This window comes from Anastrepha obliqua, chromosome 1 (assembly GCF_027943255.1).
Source record: "Anastrepha obliqua isolate idAnaObli1 chromosome 1, idAnaObli1_1.0, whole genome shotgun sequence".
NCBI lineage: Eukaryota > Metazoa > Arthropoda > Insecta > Diptera > Tephritidae > Anastrepha > Anastrepha obliqua.
In genome coordinates, this window is record NC_072892.1 from 91828352 (window position 1) to 91852999 (window position 24648).

Here is a 24648-nt window from a genome sequence, read left to right on the forward strand (position 1 = left end):
AATCTGCTTAATTACGCTGAAGACAGGAAAATAAAATTAAAATTAGTTAGTAGCAAAGGTAAATTTTTGAAATACGCGTTGGAGCTAATCCAGAAAAATTATAATGTGGGTTTGCTCTCTTCGGGGAGTAATATTTCCATATTCTAAAACCAAATCTATTAGTCAACATTCGATGACCTTGAAAATATTACAATATGAATTACAATATGAAAATATTATAATTTTTTATATGAGTTTTCTTTGCAGTATTCATCAATTTATTGGGTATATTTTAAACCTTAGATGTAAAAATCTTGAATTTGATCCGGCGTGTAATAAAAGGTTTTTCAATGAGGGATGGTGTTGGAATTTTGTTTATGTAATTTTGTATAAAGGGTTAAAAGTGTAGGTGACTGCCAGTAAGGGTTTTTCAATAAGGGCGGGTAGATGTTGAAATGGTTCAATATGGGCTATAAGAAATTGGAAGGGCCACCACGTCTACCGAAAAATGGGCGCAATGCGCGCAACGTTTGCATTAATGAACACTCATTTTGATAATAAAGTTTTATCATTTGAACGTGCTGTTCAATCATGCAACTTGGCATAAACAACTGAATAATAAACAAAAGATTTGACAGATGTCACCATAACAAAATGGCTGCCGCAGGGCGCCAAAATCGACCCGCTCCAATTGAAAAACCTTATGTTTTGTTGTCTGACGTATATTGTCATGTTTTGTCATAATTAAAAAAGTGGCCAGTTCCACTGAGGGAACATTTTTCATATAACCATGGTAAAATTATTGCCTTTTATACTTTTGCCTAGTCTCTTATTTCCCTTCTATTTTGTGGGGCCTTGATTACGTTGTTGAATTTCTTTTATTGGAGTTAGCCTCAAGCCTAAGCTACTGCCCATTTATATATTGAGCCGTTTGCTCGCCACCTCTAGCGGTGAACAGATCCTATTAGTCCCATAAATTGAACTCGTCAGAATAATCCCACCAATATTAATCTTCTGACCTTAGCTCGCTCAGAAAAACGTATTGTGTTGCTAACCAGACAATATTTGTCTTTGTTATGAGCTGTCTAAATAGGGTACCGAAGGGTTGCTTCAGGTCACTCTGTAGTGGGTGGTGGCCGAAAATTTTTCCCCCTGCGGGGACTTTTACCGAAGATATTTAAAAAAAGTTACATGAAATGGCAAACGAGGTTATCCCAATGTGATTTACATTTCCGTCAAATACTTGTGCTTCAATAGCGAAAGTAGAGAAGGAATGCACGACAACGATTTCATATACTACAATCTGAGTTAGATCATCTATGCAGTAACGCAGTAGAAAAGGAGTGAAAAAATGAGGTGAATGGGAATATAGTTAGATATCGCGACGCGCAGATACAACACACATGAAAAAAGTGAAAGGATAAAGTGTACACCATTAGTTTTTCAATGGGGTTGAGTACGTGCATATGTTCGAATAAATTTGGCTCATGCGTGTGTGCGTGCAACAAGTGCCTTTTGCAATATTAGCTTATTTGAAGCAATTATTTCCGACGCACACCATTTCAGTGCGTCACTTAGGCAGCTGCTTTAACCTGCATATGGCGATTCGGTCTGCGGCTGTGCGTGCGAGTCTATGTGGTGTGCACAGTATGTGTACATCCGGTCGAATGTGAACGCGTCAATAAAAGCACACAAGTGCATAAGTGTATACTTTTACACCGAAATGCATATTTGTGTGCCCTTCACATTGCATTTGGCTTATGCAAATGCTCTCAAGTGTGTGTGTGTTTTTGTGTGGAGATAGTGAGATTTTTGCAGGCTTCCGATGCTAGCATTTTGATATTTGTGCCATTTCATATCCTTACGTGGGGCAGGATGTATCGGGTATAGAGTATGGCTTGTATACACGTTCAGTTATTGCGTTGCCAATTGTGCAAATTAAATTGCCAAACTGGCACACGTTTGCATAACACACACCGAGTTAGTTGCCAACAAATTTTGCCCTGGCTACAATTTAATTTATGCCGACTAGGCGTATGAGTAACAAGCGAATTAAAACGTACCCTGCAGGATGTGAGTTGAATATATAATGCAAATGTGCTTACCATTTGAGCATACTAGAATTTAAAGTATTAAGTGATTTCGATAAAAGTGCTAAAGGATGCTGAATAGCGTGTAGTAACTTTGTAATAAAGGGCAATCAACCTTTTCGGAAACAATATCGAAAATAAAATGAATATTAAAAAAATCTTCTATTATGGTAGTAGTCTGGTCAAATACTAATTTTTTGAAAATATTTTTTAAGAAAATAAAATGGGATCGTTTTGATTTTATAGTATGTTATTATTGACATCAGAAAGTATACAAAAACAGTTTTTTTTTGACAAATTGTTTTGTAGTAGTATGGCACCAAAGTAAGCGTCTTAAAAACAATAGGCTGTAGGCTTCAGACAGGTGCTACAATGAGAAATTTAAAAAAAAAGTAACAAAATGGCGGACCTTGAAAAAAAGGTATGCTTTTCGGGTGGAAATCAGACTGTAGTATGGAAATTTAAGGCTGAAAAGAAAGGTAAGTAGCACCTGCCATAATGAAAAGCCTATAGAATAATAATCATTTTACCTTTTTCGTTTCAGATGTCCTGAAGAGCCAAAATCCGCTTGACAAGCCACCTATCTTTTTTTAAGACGCTTACTTTGTCAAAAAAAAAAAAATTTCGTATACTATTTTATGTCAATAATACCATACTGTAATATCAAAACGATAGAATTTTATTTTCTTAAAAAAAATTCCTAAAAATATCTATAAAAAATGAGTATTTGACCAGACTAGTTACCACCTTATGCGAGGACATGAATGTCCTTGAAATGCCAATTGCCCTGGGCACAAGAAGTGGAAATCCACGGGTGCTTTGTCACTATCCAGTATGCTTATTGACAAGGCTGATCCGTAGAATCCGCCTTGCATACGATTATTAAAATCATAGTGGATTCCCTATGCCAGCAAGGGTTCGCAGTAGGCGCCCTCCTCGAGATGTCTTTCCGGAGGCAACCAGCAGGTTGCTGGGGGTCGGAAATGGCCTTATGAGCCTATAGAATGCTTTGCGATAAAACGGTCACGGATAGAAATGGATTCATTGCTGATTTTTGCTACGAAATGAGGCACAAAGAATTTTTACAATATTTAAATGGATTTTGCTTAGCTATCAGATCAGCAAAATAAAATTTAGTAGTCACTTTGAATTTTTGGTACGCCATAAAATTTGAATTTTATCTCAAAGATTTAAAGGGTGATCAATTTAGCGCTGTCGGATTTTAAATTTAAATAAAACAACGACTATTCACATTCATTGAGCAATCTTTATTATTTTTGCGCAGAACTATTCATCACATTTATTTTTTAAAGATAATCCTTTTGAAATGTTGGCCGCAACTGCGCCGTAATTCGCCATTCTCGCTAGAAGGTTACGGTCGGCATCTCGTGAATAAATTCACTAATGTTCCTTTCCTCAATATAAGCTAGTTTATCCACAATGCATTTAGACCTTACATGCCCTCAAAAATAAAAGTCCAAAGGTGTGATATCACACGGTCTTGGTGGCCAATCCACTGGTCCGAGACGAGTGATAAATTGCTCACCGAAACGACGACGCAGTAAATCCATTGATTCACGGGCTGTATGACAAGTAGCGCCGTCTTGTTGGAACGAAATGTTGTGGAGATCACGGACTTCAATTTCCGGCATCAAAAAGTCATTTATATGGCACAATAGCGTTCCCCATTCACTGTTACATTGGCGTCAGCCCCGTATTTGATGAATGATAATTATTCTAGCCCATAGGCCGCACAAACGGTTGTTTTCAATGGATTGTGGATGGCTGTTCTTGAATGGCTTCGGGTTGCTCTTCAGCCCAAATACGGAAATTTTGCTTATTGATGTAGCCATTGAGCCAAAAATGACCCTCATCGCTGAACAAAATTGTTGCCCTGAGCGCGCGATGAACACTTTTTACAGAGCGTCGATTTTCGTAATACAATTGTACGATTTGTAAACGTTGTTGTTGGACGTAGGACTTTCCATGATTAAATGTCAATGAATACTGAAAAAATTATGTATAATATTTAGTTTGACAGAAGTCATGCGTGATCTGTCAAAAAACTCTATTAGAAAAGTATCTACAATCTAAACCTCCACCTTTTATAAGGTGGCGGAAAATTAATCATATAATTTTGTCTTGAATAACTTTTGTACTAGGTAAAAAAAAAATGATTTTATGTAATGGAAGTCTTTATTTGGACCTTTTCGCACTCCTTTGCTTATCTCTTTGTACACTGCAGCTGTTTACTTCAAAAGAGTCAAATATGATTGACGGGGCCATTTGAAAAAAATTTATAATAAATCTTCGAATAGGGTGATTAATTTTGCGCAACATTGTACAAGATAACTATGCTACACTGAATATATATAATAAAACGGATTTTTCGTTTTCCATTTATTTGGAAAAAACAAAAACGATTAGCATCCAAAATTAAAAATAAGAATATTATTAACGCAATTTAAAAAATTGGTCTTAGGAACGTCGATATTTTTTCAACATCCCTGGTCAGTAGTCTATGCTGATAAACCAGCGCCTATTGACGACTTGGCAGTTAACTTTCAACTCTTCATAGGCGACATTTAGTAGTGTTTTTTTGAGTGCTTGAGAACTGAAAATGGTGATGCGCACAGAAATGTTTGAATTAATGTTTTTTGATTATAATCTGGTAAATAATTTCATAGCATTTATTTCTTGAGCGTGTTATCCGGTATAAGCCCGGCGCAGCTACGAGTTATATGCTCCATTCGACCAATTAAATTTTGTACTATTTTTCCACTCAGTTTCGTCGTATAGCGTCAAAGGTGGCTTGAATATTGCAATAAATCGATTGTTAAGGCACTGTTGCAACGAAATGCCGTCGATATTTAGCTGATTAATTTTTGCAAGCAAAAATGCCATCAGGAGGGCTCGTTAGCGCTCGCCATTCACGGTAACGCAGGTTCTATCTCATTCCAAAAGAAGTAAAGATCGATGATGCCGCCAGTACTCCATGAACTTCGCGAATAGAACTTATTTTTTTCAGAGCAAATTTACAAATTTCGAAGCGTTGTTTGACTTGTCAAACCTCAACACAGTTTGCAATTTTCAGCTGGTATCGATATTGATAATTCTCATCACCCGATATTTAAAAAAAAAACCAAGTAAAATATAAAAATTTAAAACTAATGCAACACAAATATAAACCGTGATTTTGTTTTTATGTTTTTACTTGTGTATAAAATTCATGCTTAAATTCTTGTTTTTGTTTTCTTTCTTTTTACACACTTTCAATTCCTTTCTTTTCAGAGGAAATCTATTCATGTGAGAAGACTTTTGAACGCATCTTCTTGGGCGCCTTATTCGGGCCACATGCACCGCACTTTATAGCCGGCTGGCGTAGTGACTTTCGTGATCAGGTTAAGCGGATTAAAAGAAAGTTCATGGAAGCAGGCACACTCAACTCAAAGCTAATTGCTTTTGCTTTGTGCATATTTTCGTTACCGCTTTTTGTTCTTATTTTTTTCTCATATCTTAACTCCCATGCTTAGCTATTCTGCTTGCAGTTTACCCTTCGAATTTTCAGTGCCTATTTTTTTTAAATATCAGTTTTTCATATGACTATTTGTGCCTGCTTGCTTCCTTTGACTTTTGGAATATTCGTGCTGATTTAAAAAAAAAAATTCTTTCGTTATCCTTTATACACCCGCACCCTTTCGGCTATTCGGTTAAGCAGGATGAAAATACACGCGCCATGGTCTATTTTTTGCATCATGCAACATCACTCAGCATGCAGCTGCCAGTGTGGATTGCACGCTTTGAGCAGGAACGTATGGTTAAGTAAGTGGAAATAAATAAGCATTTGTGCATGTATATGTATATATGTGTGTAAGTGTGAAATGCTACATTGTCTCTAAATTAAATTGCACCTGAAAGTACCTTAAGTGACACTCTGTTACTTCATTACTTCAAAAGCCACTAATTTCTTAGATAAATAAAGTCAAATTGCTCTACCCACATTATTTTATAGCTTAAGGCTACATTGAATACTTTTCAACTTGGGTCTATAAGTTTGGTTGAGCTCAAGACAAATGAGTAAATTTTTTTGGATTTTTGAGACTGTAAAATTTCAAAGAGAATTAATTTAATTGCTCACTTCAATTAATAGCACGCTGGGAGTGTACTTAATAAAGAATATACTTATGTATGTGTGAATATTTATGTAAGCGAGAAAGTTCTTTTGTAAATTGGGCTGTAAGAATTTAATTGGCTTAATTAATCATCAACCAGACTAATGATGCATATACGAGTGGCATGTGACATTTTCAGCAGATGAGAAGGTAAGAAATGAGCAGAGAAACCAGTATTTGTCAAGATTCTAGTTTACATACAAACGAGTATATTTATATAGCCATGTATCAGAAATTTTCTTCGTTTCTTCGTGTATCGTTCGTTTGTTGGACGAGAGGACCGCAATGCTTCTTTTATGTTAGTAGCAGCATCTCATTAGGAAAAATGTGTCTTTATTTTTCTCGGCGTGGAAATGTGCATTGAAAACTTTTGAGGTGGCTTTCTTAATGCCTTGGTTACTTTGAATAGGAAGTTTTTGAAGTAAGCACGCGATACTCATATGTGAGTATAATAAAGGGTGTTTTTTTTAGAGGTTAGGTTTTCAAGATGAAATAAAACGTATATAATTTAATGTTATGGCCAAGAATTTAGCTTTATTATAAAGATAAGGGTTTGCCATTATGTTTTAAAAATGGCTCGAATAAATTCCAGCCGAGAGGCCCAATTTTCGACCACTTTTTGCAGCAATTGGGGCCGTATGTCAGCAATAACGCGCCGAATATTCTCTTCCAAGACGTCAATCGTCTCGGGCTTATCTGCGTAGACAAGCAACTTCACATAGCCCCACAAGAAATAGTCCAGCGGTGTTATATCGCACGATCTTGGAGGCCACGCCACAGGTCCACGGCACGAGATGATGCGCTCACCAAAAGTTTCCTTCAATAAATCGATTGTTGCGTTGGCTGTATGGCATGTAGCGCCGTCTTGTTGGAACCAAAGGTCGTCCACATCAACGTCGTCCAATTCAGGCACGAAAAAGTCATTAATCATGGCTCTATAGTGCTCTCCATTGACCGTAACATTATGGCCGGCTTCATTTTTAAAGAAATATGGACCAATGATTCCCTCTGCCCATAGAGCACACCAAACAGTGACTTTTTGAGGATGTAACGGCGTCTCAGCAATGGCTTGCGGATTATGTTCACTCCAAATGCGACAATTTTCCTTATTGACATACCCATTCAACCAACCAGCGATGAAGGCTGAACAAAATTTTCTTCGATGCGTCCGGCGAACCGAACCATTATTTTCGTAATAAATTTGCACGATTTGCAAACGTTGTTCAGGTGTAAGTCTATTCATTATGAAATGGCAAACCAAACTGAGCATAAATCAAGTGACAGCTGTCAAAAAGACCATCTACCAAAAAAGTAGTGCCAACTTGAAAACCTAACCTCTAAAAAAAACACCCTTTATCATTTCATTTTTTGTTGCATGTATATTGTAATATATATTGTAATGTAAATATTAGATTCTGACCAAAACCCAAATGGATGGGAGTAATGGGGTTTTTTTAAATATTGTAATTCTAAGAAAGCCAAATTATTATTATTATAGGGGGTGTTTTGTTTGTTGTTGTTGATTTAAAAATATTAGTAAAGAAAAAATTCCTGACCATTTCTTTGTTCTAATCGCGTATGTTTTTAATATTTTCCTTATTATGAAATTTTACTCTCCACTAATTTAGTTCACAATCCCGTTAAGATACTTCTTAAATGAAAGTATTATGCATTTGTGGATAGTTAAACGAGCGTTCCAGTTTTTTAAACATTGTCATGCTGTAGAATCACTTTTTCATGCCTCCCCGCGTATTGCGGCCGCTTCTCACGCAGTGCTCGGCTCAATCGCATCAATCGAAGTCGATACCGATCCTCAGTGATGGTTTCGCTTGGTTTTAACAGTTCATAATAAATAACACCAACTTGGTCCCACCAAATACATAGCATACATATTCGGCCGAGCCGACGACGTAGAAGCATGACCGGGCAGTCCCCACGACTTTATTTTCTTTGGATTGCTGTAATGAATCCATCATCCGTCATGATACGATGGAGAAAACCCTTCCCTTTTTTCCGCTGGAGGAGTTGTTCACAGGCGAAAAAACGGCGTTCAACATCCCTTGGTTTTAACTCATAAGGAACCCAAGTCCCCTGTCTCTGAATCATTCCCAAAGCATGCAATCGCTTGGAAATGGATTGGCGGGTAACTCCTAATACTGAAGCAAACTCCTCTTACGTTTGACATGGATCCTCATTGAGCAATGCCTCCAATTCAGCGTCTTCGAAGGTTTTTGGCTTTCCTTCACGCGGACGGTCGTCAACATTAAAATCACCGTATTTGAAGCAACGGAACCAATCTCGGCACGTTGTTTCACTTAAAGCAGCATCTCCATAAACTTTTTGTAGCTCTCGATGCGCTTCAGCCGCCGTTTTTTTCGAATGAAGGAGGAAAACCAACACTTTCCGCGAATGACGATTATTCGCCACAAAATCAGACATTTTCACAAAACCAAAAGTAAATGATACCAAAGCAGAATCACTAATGTTTCGAAGTAGTTTCTTTACCATATGTCTAAGCTTGGTTTATGACGTTTAGGTTATGTTAGAATCAACTAGCACACACTGCTGGCGGAATCTATTGACAAACAGCGGGAACTTAGTTGCTTATACTTAAAATAAAGTTATTTGACGCTTGTTTGCTTGGTGAAGTCAGTGTGTGTTAAAGTACCCCCAAATGGAGTTTTATACATTGCTTGGTGCCACTAGAACTAAAGTGAAAAATTGGAGCTGGAACGTAATAAAGAACGGTCGTCCCAACGCTTCCAAAAGAAAAAAGCTTCAATGCACATTTTTCTTGAATGCAGCGCTGTAGCGCGGAAAGGGTTGAGACCCCTCGGCCAACTGCAGCCAGAAGAAAGGTATGGTTAAACCAACCCAGCTCTATGTTGAGTTTAATAAGGGATCTGGGCTTGGATGAGGTACTATGATGAGTAGAGATCACAAACGACCCTGAGGTCGAAGTGCAAACGTCGAAGTAATCTTATGGAATGTTTCCGCAAAGAAAATGAGGCTGACAAATCGTCGAAAATATAAACAAAATTAAGGAAATCCTGAAGACGGGCCAGCGAGAACAGAAGATTTGCTATGAATCTATTTGCATAAGCTTAGATTATAAACTGATGTTTTAAGAGCTTTAAGAAAGTTTTTCAAAAAACAAACACACGTAAAATTCAGAAATATTAATTTATTTTTATTTAAATCGATAGTACAGTCCATATAATTTAATGTTTGAAAATTATTTCATGCAAATGTTGACCGCGACTGCGCTTCAAATGGTCCATCCGCTTAGTCTAATTTTGGCATACTCTTTCCAATGTTTCGGCCGGTATCTCACATATAAATGCTTTAATGTTGTCTTCCAATGCGTTAATTGAAGCGGGCTTGTCTGAATAGACATGAGCTTTAACATAGCCCCACAAAAAATAATATAAAGGCTTATATCGCACGATCTGGGTGGCCAATTGACAGGTCCCGAACGTGAAATAAAATGTTCACCGAACTCGGCTCTCAACAAGTCCATTGTTACGCGTGCTGTGTGGCATGTATCACCCTCATGCAAGTCAAGCTCTTGCATTTTGGGCAAAAAAAGGTTGGATATCACCATTCTCAGTTACGTTACGATTCGCAAAATCTTTGAAGAAGTGCGGTCCAATGATACCTCCAGCCTATAAACTGCACCCAACTGTCACCTTTTCTGGATACATTGGTAGCTCTTGCAATTCTTCTAGCTGATCTTTACTCCAAAATCGACAATTCTGCTTATTTACGTACCCATTGATCCAAAAATGAGCTTCGTCGCTGAACACAATTTTTCGATAAAAAAGTGGATCTTCGGCCAACTTTCCAAGAGCCCATTCACCAAAAATTCTGCGTTGCGGTAGATCGTTCGGCTTCAACTCTTGCACCAGCTGTATTTTGAAAGGCTTCACACCTTAATCCTTCGCAAAATTTTCCACGTTGTTGAGTAACAGATGCCAATTGCTGCGAACGGCGACGAATCGATAATTGATGGTCATCATTAACACTGGCCGATACAGCTGCGATATTTTCTTCAGTTCGCACTCTACGTAAGAGTGCTGGTGGTGTGATGTCCAATAATGTAAATTTGGTTCTAAATTTAGTCACAATAGCTCGAATAGCGGCTTCAGTGGGTCGATTAAACTGACCATAAAATGGAAGAAGCGTGCGATAAACTTTCTTAACAGAACACGCAGTTTTATAATAAAATTCGATTATTTGCAAGCGCTGTTCCTTTGTAAGACGATTCATGGTTAAATTATATACCAAACTGAAGATGTTTGACAGTGAAAACAGGAAAACATGAAACGTGCGTCAGCTGTTTAAACCAACTGTTTAAAAAGATAATAGCTAAAAAATCACCCTTTAGAATAAGCTTGACATATGGTAGACACTTGAATTGACTCAAAATAACCTTTGGGACCGTATAAGTCTACACATATATTTTTGAAATCGATTGTAACTGGCGACGACAAAGAGGTTGCTAACAAAGACAACAGCCTGAAAAGATCCAGCCAAAACGGTGATCGTTTCTTCATAAAATCATCTGCTTTTCGCAGGTAAAATAAAATTATAGATTTCTCCATTTGTTGAATAACATGAAGAATTAAAACAAAAAATAGGAAAATAAATACATTTAATTATTTAAAACATTGAATGGAACATTTTTTATTATGCTGATTTCATCGTCGAAAGAAGGCAGAAAATGCTCAGAACTTTTTACTTGACTGATATTTTGTTCTTTTGTATTGTTATTGGATATCAATAGATTCGTCCAACAGTGAGAAATATGATGACTTGTTAAAGTGGAATTTTGCTTATGTAATTTTGTACAAAGGGGGTAAAAGTGTAGGTGACTGCCAGTTTCAGCAACATATATTTATTTAGGTTGCTGCGATGTTCCACAGGTTATTTAAAGTTTCTTAGATTATTAATTTTTCTTACATAGTTATCTTAACCCCCACGAGTTTCTCATCGTCCGCAACCCCCCGTAAAATTGTGCGCTTAAAATTTCGGTCGAAAGTGTCTGTACAAATGCGAGTTAGATTGTTTAAATGTCATGCAAGTCTTTTCTCAATGTGTGCTAATGAGGGCAACGTTTTTTCCAATGTGGAGCATTTGATCCATTTGATTTGAGAACTTCTGCACGTAAACGTCCCCGAATCGTGTGTCTGGATACATTAATATGTCTTTTCCAAAAACAAGTTGATATTTTCTGATCTTGCTTCAGAGAGTTTTTGTTTTGGGCCTTGTCAAGGGAAGTGGCAATGTTTTTAACTTTGCGTTCGGCTTCTTCTTATATTTTTGGCTTAGATGTATGTGTCTTGGATCTATAGGGTGTGTACATAGGAATACTGCTTCAAAGCGTTTTTCTTATGCGGAACTTATTTTGTAAGAACAAAGTACGCTTTTTGAATTCCTCACAGTACTAACGAATTGCGTAACACGTATTGCGAAAAAGATACGCTTATTTAGTAACATTTCACTTTTTTATAACGGAACTTTTTACTTGAATTTTGCCGGTCACGCTTCCATTAGAGAAACTGTACATGTTCAGTTCTTGCCTACTGCATTATGATCGATGGTTATGCTTTTTTAAACATTAAACATAAAACATTAAAATTTTACTTTAGTTAGTTTAAAACGGCTTGAGCGCATTATTAACTGCTGGGTGATTTTGCCTATACCCTAGCAAGCGATAAGCAAAATTATAAAAGGTAGTATCAACATCAACAAATAGTTGACTTCTTATAATTGGCCGTCTATTGCTTGGAATTTTAACTACGACTTTGACAGCTCATCCGTGTAATATCGGTGAAGTGTCAGAAATTTAGTTCATTTACAAAATGAGTCCCTTTTCGCTTGAACAAACTTTCAGATTTATATAAACACATTTTTTTAGTTTATTTTGCTTATTTATTTGCTTTATTGCATTTCAAATAGAAATCTTGTATTTTTGTCTCATTGACCATAATTCAATGCCTCGTACATGTGCTGTCCATACATATACACAATCACTTGTAGGCTTGTATATATTGCATATTAATAGACTTGAGTTCTAGTTGTGAGCGCTTTTGCTATTTGACAATAAACCAAGCACAACGCTCAAGCTAATTTTCCTTTTACGTTGGGCTTGGCATTGGCAGTTGATGTGAATAATTTAGGTTACTCATACGCCCCGCAAATTTCAAAATCCCTATTATTCTTTTTTATTGGAGGGCCTTGGATTGTTGCAAAGAAGGCGCCTTACTGATGAATTTTTGCTATATTGGAAATTTTCTTTTTTTATCATTTGACATTTTCTGATTAAGGCGATTTTCTTGGCAAATTGAAAAACTTCAAGCATTGCTACCTACGGCATTGTGTTTGTAACAAGTTGCCCATTGTGCATACAAAGGGTGAATTGAATAACAGTTCTAGTTTATCGAAAAAAAAACATTGCGTGTACGGATTATTTGATACATTTTTTAGCTAGATTGAAAGTTATGAATAGAAAACTTTTACTGGACAGTAATTGAATGACAACCAGTGAATAGTTGATAAGTATTGAAGTTTTATCCATTTTCATCAAATAAATAGATAGATAACATTTTTTTCTAGCTGAAAATGGACATGATAAAAAACCTTTATTTTGTAAATGTTTAATAAAATTTAAACTTAAATTTAATTAGTGAGAAGTTGTAAAATATGTTTTTTGCTTTGAGACTAAGTTAAAATAGTGATTGAGTTATGAGCACAAAAAGTTCATAAAAATTCGGCAATCGGTTAGTTGCTTTTTAATTCACCCGTTGTTTTGACAAAGGTAGATTTTTTCTGCGTAAGAAATGATTTGCTTATGCTTCTAAATATTAATAATTTACATCTAAAGTTAACACAATAATGCCAAAAGCGTGAATTTCAAAAAGAAATTTCATGCCGGATATTCTCCAATCGTATTTGTTAACAAAGTTTGGGAAATTGACATTTCAGTTGACGACACCGCGATCTTCATATTTTTCCGAGCCGCTATTGTTGCTAAAATATTGCATAAAAACAGATAAATAGCAATTTTCCTTAGGTCTCCGTAAACAATCTAACATTAATCGCAAACTGGGCAGACTTCTGCATAAAGTGCTCAGTTTACTTGCCTATGATAATCAAGTGGCATAGAAATTAAAAGCCGGTGACCGCCCGCTTCGGTGCCTTTTCTCTGCATTGACTTTGGAATATCAAAGAAATTACGGTAGTTTTACTACAAAACAACAAACGATGACTATATTAACGAGAAAATTTATTTTTGGGACAAGAAAAACTTGTGGCGGATTATAGAGCAGTGGTATTTTTGGCTTATTTTTTACCGAAAGTACAGAGAGCCAATAGCGGATTACGGAGACATCCTAACCAATTTTTAATTTTTTCCAATAGAATATGAAATTGGTTATGGACGTAGCCCACATTAGTTGTTCCAAAAACACATGTTTTGTGCATTAAATCCGATAATTCTACGATTTCTTAGTTAGTGGAATTTCACAGGTTTACTATTTCACATCGGAAGGCTTTTTTGTGGGGTGCCGTTAAAGAGCGTTGTTATGCCAAAAATCTTATATACTCAGGTACTTAGGGAAGCTTAAGTGCGTCGCTGAAAAGAGCTGCGAAATTAGGTTGAAGGGATAAGGTTTTGCAGAGCCGCTCAGCACCATTTAAATGAGTTTATATTCTAACCAACTAACTGGATAGTTTGCTCTTTCTAATAAAGCAAAAAAGCACAAAAGAGACATTGTACGACACATCATTACTATACTAATACTATTGTTTATTGTAGTACTTAATATTATTAGTTGAAAATAAACGAATATAAAAAAGCAAAAAAGAAATGCAAAAAATATTAACCTCCGTTTTTTACAGCAAAAACAAATAATAAAAATAAAAGTGATAAATAAACAAAAAATGGCTCTCACTTTAGAACAAATAGTGTTTTGCAAAATACGATACTTTTACGAGCCGATCTTGTTCTTTTTATAACAAAATATGTTCTAAGGAAATTTCGTAAATTTCTTGAAATTTAAGAAGAATTTTTGAAATTTAAGAACAATTTTTGGAATTCAAAATTCGTAATAGTACTGGATTATAAATTCTGAAAATTTCTGCGCATCTTATGCACTTATTAAATTCCTATAGAGAATAGCTGATACTGAAGATCGAGTCAGTTCTTTATTATGGGCAGTTTTCATGAGCAAATTAACCGTTGGCCCAAGACAAAAAAGTTGTTACACTTAAGCGCGCAGATTTTATAAACTAGTTAGGTTATCTTAATACAAATAACAGTAAATGAGAGACATTAAACTTTTCATAAACTGGGTATACACCGCTATTCGATGTGAATAATAGCTTCTGAGAAATTTAATAATCGTTTTAGATCAGCGAGTGATCCTACAAAGAAATTGGATAGTGCATCAGGTGCACTTTTTTGGTGTAAATCAGTATTTTGTACCGTTGTTAGTAAAAAGTATAAGACTTGAAGTCTAGAGGTTGATAAATTTAATTTTTGGCAAGTGAGCACTGAACTTGACTTACCAGTGTGGAGTGATTTCCAATTTGATTTGGGAGTGGCATATTTCATTGGATCTTTTCTTCCGAGCTATTTGTTGCTCGGAAATAACATTTCTTATAACCAGGTGGTTTATATTACATATATATGATTCTAATTAGACTAAAATCAGCAGCTATTAGCAACTATCATAATTTGAGATTTGCGCTTGTTTGCTCATAACTGTCACTTAATTTTGATCCCAAGGGGATTCGTTAAGTTTGTAGATCCAAACTTTCAGTTAATTTTTATGCGCACATTTTGCATCCATTTCGCAAGTGTACAATACCTTGGGGGTTTGCACTTTTCCAAGGAAAGTTATGAGTGCGAGAATAGTTAAAAGCAATACTTCAAAAAAATGTGATAGTCCCTTTTCGGAATCAATAGAAAATATTGTCAAATGTTTGTAAAGTAAAAAATTTAAGTAATTACAGAGCTTTCATTAAAAAATTCTTTATTGGTTTTTAAAACATAATATTTTGTAGAATGGATTCCATAAACATTTTTTTAATGATGTAAAGTAGAAAGTGCTTAATGGAAAATCATAATTAAAGCTTTATCAAGCATGTGCCACCGTAGTTAAATAGGCTGAAAGTGCTAAATGATTTTTTAATAACAGTCGCTTCTCGCAGGCAATGGCAATCCTTGCATTTCTGTATAGAAAAGTTCCTCATAAGAAAACAATCTGCCGTTCGGAGTCAGCTTAGAACTGTAGGTCTGTCCATTTCTGCCCCTTTTTCCAATACCTAATACTTTTCGCCATAAGTACAGCATTCGTAATTTATGTATTATGTATAATAACTCCGTGAAATTTTCAATATCTTAGCATAAGAGATTTCAGAGAAAAGCAAAATGAAAGTTTCAGTTTATATGGGGGTGCTACGCCCCCCCTTTTCCAACACCTATTTCTTTTCACCATTAGATAGGTATTGGTAATTTGTGTAGCTCTATCAAATCTCATCTTTTGTGGTTCCGGAGAAAAGCGATTTGGGAAATTCGGTTAATATGAGAGGTTCGGTATATACAGTTTGTGCATTGGGTCCAAGCTGCAGTTTCCTGTCATGATTGGTTTTATAGATATAAAGGTTTTTACATTTTCGTGTATATGTCAGATGACACGCCCTGTATAGCGTGGTTAAGTTTTCTATACTAAAAGGACTTATTCCATTCAGATTGGTGTATGTTTCATTGAAACTCGAAAAAAGAGTTTAAATATTTGGGTGTGGCGTATTTATTTAATGTATATTGCACCACCTTGTGCAAAATTAGTTCTCGAATTTCGTTGCTGAATAACTTTTTTACTAAATAAAAGCAAAAGAAAATATTTTGAGTGATGGAAATCTTTATTTTGACTTTAAAGTGCTCCATTGCTTGTCTGTTTGTATGCTTTTTTGTTCACAAGTGCCAAATATGTCTGACTTACGACGCCATGTTAAAAATTATTCCGGTAGGACGATTTATTTTGCACCACTTTGTATACTAAGCAGTCATTTTTAACTGTCGGTGTTTGGTCTAAATTTTTTTATCATTTTTCATTAATTAACAACATATTTTTCAACTAAAAAAATTGATTCCTTGGACTCATATTTAAAAAAAGTGAATACACAAGCCAAAAAATAAAATTTTTGGACATCATATCACGTAACCAAATTAATCACAAATAATCTAACTAAAATTGTTCTTAAGCATCTAAAAGGATTTTCCCCGTAATTTTATAATTTCATTTTCGCCTTACTCCAGCATTGCAGAAGCTGTGAGGATCCTGCAGAGAAAGAAACTGTGGAACACTTTCTGTGCAAACGTCCAGCTCTAGCTGCTAGGCGCTTGAGATCCCTTAGCGTGCCCTTTGGAGATGACTTGAACAAATTCTCCAGCCTAGATCCCTTTTCTCTTGTCCACTACATCAACAGCACTGGATGGCTGTAGACGGTTTTTTTCTTCCCTAAATCTTTTCACAGGTAGTGGTCCACATTATGGTATCAAAACGGCACGTAAGTGCTACTTGAAGTATACCTGGGCTACTCTTGCTATCTTACCTACCCACCTACTTACTCCATTTTTGTTTATCATTTCTTTCCTTTTCTTAACTGAACTTACATTTAAATATTCTGAAGAAACAATCAATCGGTTTTCACTTGATTTCAAGGTATTATGTATTTGACAATCTTAAATTATTTGAACATTTCCGGCTTTGAATAATTTGCCACACGTAAATATAAGTTTTTTTTAACTTTACTTTGCATTCTCTCTGTTTTGAGAATTTTTCAGATTCATTGACATTCCAATCGAGTCGTGCGGCCGCTCATCACCATTACGTGTTGCCTTACAGGCGAGTGCGCCCGACCTGTTACTAATTTTATTAAGGTAAGCAAGTGTAACGACATGTAACGAACTGCAACGAGGCAAGTAGTAGTTTAGAGTTACAGCGTGAGAATTCGTGAAATAAAATATTCATATCGATTTTCTGGTACAATGCGCTAGTTGACGTGTAACTCGCTCGGAGATAATTTAACAGTACACAGCTCAACTCAGATGCGGGTGTTGTGATTTTTTTTTTCTGTACTTAATGTGCAAATTCATTTTGAATTGGGAAATTTATTTCTGTAGTAAAAGTTAGCCTTGTATTGCATTTTGTGTATTTCATTGTTAGGTGCAAAGTCTCCAATGAAGCGTGCAAGATATTTATTCATTTTGCTATTGAGACTCCCTGCAGAGCATCCACAAATGCGAGGCTCCGGCAGTTGCATTGCTACCAAATTATAAGTACGTACACTAGCGCATTTTCTTGTGTGTGTGTGTGCGCCTATTTCCATGTTATCAAAATAATTCACATCGCTGCACAACGCTCGCGTAGCGGTACATCAGGAAAGCGAATAGAGAATTCGTTATTAATTGCAAAAGAAAATTTAAATTTTTGTGAAGTGAAGCGTGGAAGTGAATGCTCGCTTTTATCTATGGCTTTAAAAATACATTCCGGAGCTTGCTGTTATGATGCAACATGAACATTTGGTTCTTCTGCAAAGAAGAATTGCAATGCTGCGCATCTCGAATAATAGAGAAGTACTTGAAATTATTTATTATTATTTTTATTACTTAAAATTAAAAAAAAAGAAAGCAACGCAGAAAAGACTGGCGACTCCAACAAGTCTCATGGCCATTTGGCAAAACGAGCGCCATGTAGTAAGATGAGAAAATACCACCCCTATAGCGGCATTGAACGAGAGAGTATGAGAATAACTCAAAAGCGTAAGCCGTAATAAGCCAAAAATAGATTTAAAAAAAATTCGGAGCTACGGCGGTGCCAAAAAGAATGTGGACATGAGAAGTAATACACAAATTTATTTCATTATTGACAGAGAGCAAAAAACTATTCAAACCACAATTTTATATTTGCTACCACTTGTGTGGTAGGGAATGAGAGTGAAGGGGTGGCGGGAACATGTGGTAATTTCTGAATACTATAATATAATTTAAATTTTATATTCTGTATTTTATATTTTATATTTTATATTTTATATTTTATATTTTATATTTTATATTTTATATTTTATATTTTATATTTTATATTTTATATTTTATATTTTATATTTTATATTTTATATTTTATATTTTATATTTTATATTTTATATTTTATATAAAGTCAACTTTTTGTGTGTGTTCGCTAACCGGCCGTGTCTTTGCACCGAATTAAACCAAACTTACACACATTGTTAAGTAGGTATTGAAGATGGTTTACGTATAGTTTGGATGCCTATTGGTGGATAGGGCTCGAGATATAGGTCAAAACGTGGACCCGGGTAACCTTCGGATGTGTATGTACAATATGGGTATCAAATGGAAGCTGTTGGTGAATGCTTTAGTTCAGAGTATTTTTCATGCCGCTCCGTGACTAGGGTTTTGAGATACAGACCAACACGTGGAGCCTAGAATGTGTTTGTACAATATGGATATCAGATGGAAGCTGTTGGTGAATGCTTTAGTTCAGAGTATTTTTCATGCCGCTCCGTGACTAGGGTCTCGAGATGGAGACCAACACGTGGACCCTAGAATGTGTTTATACAATATGGATATCAAATTGAAGCTGTTGGTGAATGCTTTAGTACAGAGTATTTTTCATGCCGCTCCGTGACTAGGGTCTCGAGATAGAGGCCAAAACGTGGAGCCTAGAATGTGTTTGTACAATATGGATATCAAATTGAAGCTGTTGGTGAATAATGTTATCGAAGCAACTATTTTAATTGGCAAATTCAAGAATGAAGACGTTCTAATACCGAGAATTCCAATGATTCCACCTGAATTGCCATTTGAATTCAAGCGTTTGCAACTGCCCATTCGTTTAGCATTTGCAATAACTATCAATAAATCACAAGGGCAAACTTTAGAAATATGCGGGATGAATTTAGAAGAACCAGTATTCACCCATGGTCAATTATACGTTGGCTGTTCACGTGTTGGGAAGCCAACAGCATTATATATTTACTCAAAAACAAATAGAAAAACAAAAAATATTGTTTATGCCAAAGCGCATGAATAAAAATAAAGAAATAAATAATATGGAAACCATATCTTTTCTGTTCTAAACCATATCTATTCTATTTTAGTGTGCCCAGCGAAGCGGGCGGGGTTTGCTAGTATTTTATATTTTATATTTTATATTTTATATTTTATATTTTATATTTTATATTTTATATTTTATATTTTATATTTTATAATTTATATTTTATATTTTATATTTTATATTTTATATTTTATATTTTATATTTTATATTTTATATTTTATATTTTATATTTTATATTTTATATTTTATATTTTATATTCCATATTCTATATTCCATGAACCAACAACATGTAACATCAAATCTAATCTGACTAAATTTCATTTCAAGAAAACGAAAACAATTCGTTTGCCAAAAAATTTTAACAACTCCTCCTTAGCATCTTCCTGTACAGCACATCACCACTTTTCCTTCCATCAAAATTTATTGCCAGCATGCAAATTAAAACAATTTGTGGTATTGATTGCATTTAACATTCTACACAAACAGAAATATAAAGCAAATATAAACACTTTGTAAATTCGTTGAGTAAGCAAGTGGTGCCACGCCCCATTGATTTTCATCTTTGTATGAGCTGCCTAATGGCGTTCCCTTTAGCGTTGAATAGCGTCTGTTTGTCCACCAGTTTAGCTGGCCAAGGGGTTAGGCTGCATTCTATTGCCACAGCTTAGTTTGACGAACAACTTGTCAGCGCGCCAAAAAGTATGCCATTGGTTGAATTTTCTTGCCAAAGGCGTGGGTGCCAGCGTAAATTTTAAGTATGTCAGATTTTTATTGGACTTTCAAATAGTAAAATGCTGGAAAGAGCATAGCGGATAAATTTAAGGATATGAAAAAATTTCTTCAAGCCAAAAAGAGTTTGGTTGTTATTAAAGAAAGTGCGATGAGTTTTATTGGCACAACATTGCAGAGCGCCACAAGTTGAGCGCCTCGAGTGGGGAAGTCTAAAGGTATGATGATAATAACGTAGATTTGTACTAAAAGAAAAGTAATAAATTTGCATACATATATATTCATATAAGTATTTATATGTATATATATATGACATATATTGGTATATATACGCATGTGAGTACTTTTTGTATGTGCTACCATTGACTATTGGGAATTAAACTTCCCCCATTAATGGATCATAGGTGTTTGGAAAATGCAAGTACTGCAAGAATTTCCAAAGAGTAGCTCAGAAGTCAATACTAGGAAATGCCATAAAAATAGTCACATATTGAAAGAACTGAGCAATAGCATTTCATTATCATTGCGATAATAAAATTTTCAACTTTACAAAATGCTTTAGCTGTGTCAGCAATTGCGTGCACAATCGACGAACGAGGGAGAGAGGCTGTGAATCTAAAATATATATTCAGTTCGACACTTCTGATATTTCCCAATCTTCTCATATACTTATACAGCTATGCATGCACTTTCTGAATATGAACATCAAATTGAGAGCAAAAATAATTTCATATAAAATGAATTAAAAGTAATGAAAAGGAAAGCAGGCAGTAAAACGATTATACGTTCAGGCGGAAAAGGAATTCATATACCTTTGAAAGCATACATCTAGGAAAAATAAATAAAATACAAGTAGCAACTAAAGAAGTATGAGTAGGGGTATGAGAAGTAGGGTATCAGCTACTTCTATCCTCAGGACCCATACAATACAATACACTACAATCACACATACAAATTATGCATTTTGCCTTCGAGTTTTTACATCAACGATGCGTAAGCACGATGCAATGTTTTCTCTTTTAAGAAATAATGCCGAAGTTGAATTGAAAGATTGTTCAATAATGCTGGGTTACCAAGCTAATACTAATGGTTTTAATTAAAAAACAAGAAGAAGATCGGATGAAAAAAAATCTTTGCCAGAAAGTAATTTGGTGTATGAAACCGAGGAAATGCCAAAAACGCTCTTCAAATCCCATGAAGTATGCTAATAGGCTATATCGACTTTCAGTCCATACAAATCCCCTGGATCTGATGAGATATTTCCTTGCTTTTGCAACAGGGAACCCAATACATCGACTAGATAAAGCAAGTTTATAGCTCAGATATATACATACATATCTACAAAATGGGCAGAAGCAAAGGTTGTATTTATTCCAAAGTAGGGAAGAACCTGACCAATTATCTAAGACATATAATTAGATCGATTAGTCTTAGCTTATTTTTCCTCAAAAAAATGGAAAAAATAATAGATTAGTACATAAAAAAGAACAACTTAGTCCGTTTACCACAACATCAACTTCAATTTGCGTACCAATATGCCAGATCTACTGAGACTTCAATACACAGTTTTGTAACTATTATTGAAAAAGTCCAAACTAATCGCTCTTTGTGCATTCATTAGCATATCAGGAGCTTTCGATAAAACATCCTAAGAGGCATCTATGCGCTATTTCAAAACGATGTTCCTAAATTAATCATAAGATAGATTCTATCGATGCTGCAATCTCGAATAATCAGTGCATCAGTGTCTAGGAGGATCACTAAACTCTATCATGGCTACATGAGGTTGCCCGCAAGGGGGTGTACTCTGTCCTCTTGCGTGGACGTTAGTAATTGATGAACTTGTCTACAAACAGAAAAATCTCGGTTCCAACACTCAAGGTTATACTAATGTGATGATGCATGCGGAAACCATCTCTAGCCGCACCTAACAAGCACTTGGTATAATAAACAAATGGTGCACTGACAACGGGCTCTCTATTAAAACTGCGCTAGTGCCGTTCACCAGGAAAAGGAACATCAATCTCAATCTGTCCTAAATGAATCGACTCTTCAAATATTCACAGAAGAGAACTCTCTTCGCATCAATTTTGATAAAACGCTCAATTGAAACTCTTATATTGAGAAAGTTACTGCAAAGCCCTCAAGATCATTATTTTCCTGCAGAAGGCTTTAGGAAAAATATGAGGACTGAAATCCAGAGTGACTTATTGGAGCATGTTCTTAACTCATTCTGACTGAGAAGAGATTTTCCACAAAGGGCAAGTGAACTTTATTGTTCACAGGGAATTATATAACTAATAATTTTTAATCTGTGTGAAGAAGAATAATTAATTTGATTTATAAAAGGCCACAATTGGTTCTTCCTTCCTTGTTTCATTCAATTTGTCACTGCTGATTTATGTGATCCACATGCATAGGTCTTCTTTTTTAAGCAGCGATTTTGAAATGTTTTAAAATTATTTGATGAGTGATGCTTAGTTTTCGCAGCAGTGCCATTGCTTAGATGGAATTCGATGCATCTTAAATAAAAGCTACAAAATAGGAATGCCAAGAGTCAGAATGTGGCTGTGAGTGCGTATCGTGTATCCTACTTTAAGACAAGGAAACTTTTTGATGCCGTGGCATGAGCTCAAAAGCGAACAAGTTAGCCCAGCTGTGCTCTGTTTTGCTTTTTAATGTTTTCAACAGCTATTTTTGTTTTGAACAGCAGACGCGCCTGGCAGAAACTTGTATACAAGTAATTATCGATAATTATGTTTCAACAAAAAAAGTCATAAATAGAGTTGATATCTTTTTCGCACGTCTTTCAAATTTCAAATCCTTTTTGCACATCTTTGCACTTGCAACGACAGTAGTACAGCAACATCCGCAGCATGTCATCGCTACTATTTTCAAAATTGCCGCAGGTATACCTATATTGTAATGTTAGTGAGCCTAGGGCATTTTCCAATGTAGTAGTTACATTTATGCACATACTCGTACATTTAAATGTGTATTAGGTACATCACTCACCGTGCAAAAAATATCGACACTGTTTTCCATTGGAATTATAAAATTTGTTATATTTGAAGGTTTATGTAAAACTTTTTCGATACATTTTAAAATTTACTTGAAAATACCTCAAATAATCGAGTTTCTATAAATAAAATTAGTTTTTAAAAACACTTTTAGCAAAAAAGCACCTCATCTGATAGATTAACTAAAGCATAAAAATGTTAAATGTTTTATCAAGGGAATCAAAATACTGATAGTTAGAAATAATATACTTATTTCTTAAATGGGTAAACTTTCTAAGAAATGAAATAATGGCTTAACCCCAAATCGGTCCAGATATAGCTGAGGTATACAAGTATTCCTTAAACCTAGTTTCTAAAAAAGGACGAAATAAAAACCAAATAAAAAAGTTGTTATACTCCATATCTTGGAATGGGGACGTTTCAAAGAAAGAGACTGTTGAGCACTTTCTCTGTAAATGTCCGGGCTTGGCAGCTAGACGGCGAAGGTCACTGGGTGCTCCTTTCTTCGACAGCCTGGGGCAGTGCGCCAACTTAAATACCATCAATCTTCTCCATTATATCAACAGTTATGGTTGTCTGTAGATAATGGCCTGTTGGAGGTCTTATAATGGTATCAAAAAGGCGCTTCAGTACTACTTGAGGAGTGCCAGACTGGCACGTCAACCATTTCATCTACCTACCTCCCATACCTTGGAATGGAAAAATGTAAGTCTTAGAAATTAAGTCAGGTATTTAATTCAGCAAGTTGTTTTTTTTAACCCACAAAATATCAAAGTGACGCACACGCTTACTGTAAACATTAAAATTTACCCTACTTATAGTGGGCGTGAAGGAAACACATAAATATGTTCTTTCAATCGCCAATGCCATCAGGTTCACCAATTGGCATCGATAGGAGTATGAAGGCTTCGATTCGGATAAATTAAAGGGACATAAGGCACGGCGCATAAACGCTTTCTAAACCGGTTCTAACCACCTATTATGAAATTCATAAACCTAGTATCCTTCAATTTTGACCGGTTAAAAGTGAAATATAAATTTTGAATGGATTATAAATTGAAACATAGGAAACTTTGAACGATTAGAATGGCTTTATTTTTAAAACACCGAATTTTGGTTTCTTGATTTCTTATAAAAAAGTACGTGACAATTTCGACGAAATCAGAGTAAAACTTACAAATATACTCGTATTGAAAACGTAATACGATATTCGAATAGGTCATGGAGTTCACTAGTGAATGTTCTTAGTAATAAAGCCTTTCTATTTGATTTACGCGAAGAGTGTAGCTTATTAAGTTCAATCTTAAAAACAAGGGAATCACCAAAGCATTTAATATCAAAGTAAATTTTTGAATCATCCACGTATAAAAAAACTACGACTAACAGCAAGGAATACCGCCTTCAAAATAAAAGAAGGTGGTTTTTAGTACGCTAGGATATTTGGTCATAGTATTCTTTTGGACAGCCAAAGACTTACTAGCAACTCATCAGATTTAACTACCGCTGCCCTAGA

The 24648-nt window shown here is 35.3% G+C and overlaps 2 protein-coding genes across 7 annotated transcripts in view; one reads left to right on the top strand and one right to left on the bottom strand.

The window, feature by feature from the left end:
* The window catches only part of LOC129251489 (guanylate cyclase soluble subunit beta-1), a 227492-nt gene that overhangs the window by 82293 nt on the left and 120551 nt on the right, over positions 1 to 24648 (bottom strand). The window lies entirely within an intron of this gene.
* The window catches only part of LOC129251528 (uncharacterized), a 63695-nt gene that overhangs the window by 6389 nt on the left and 32658 nt on the right, over positions 1 to 24648 (top strand). The window contains exons 5-7 of one of the 2 annotated variants that reach the window (XM_054890840.1): positions 5361 to 5470; positions 5788 to 5891; positions 17094 to 17189. In XM_054890840.1, coding sequence (XP_054746815.1) covers positions 5361 to 5470; positions 5788 to 5891; positions 17094 to 17189 — 310 coding nt within the window. The remainder of the gene's footprint in view (positions 1 to 5360; positions 5471 to 5787; positions 5892 to 17093; positions 17190 to 24648) is intronic. The other variant, XM_054890841.1, reaches the window with a different exon arrangement.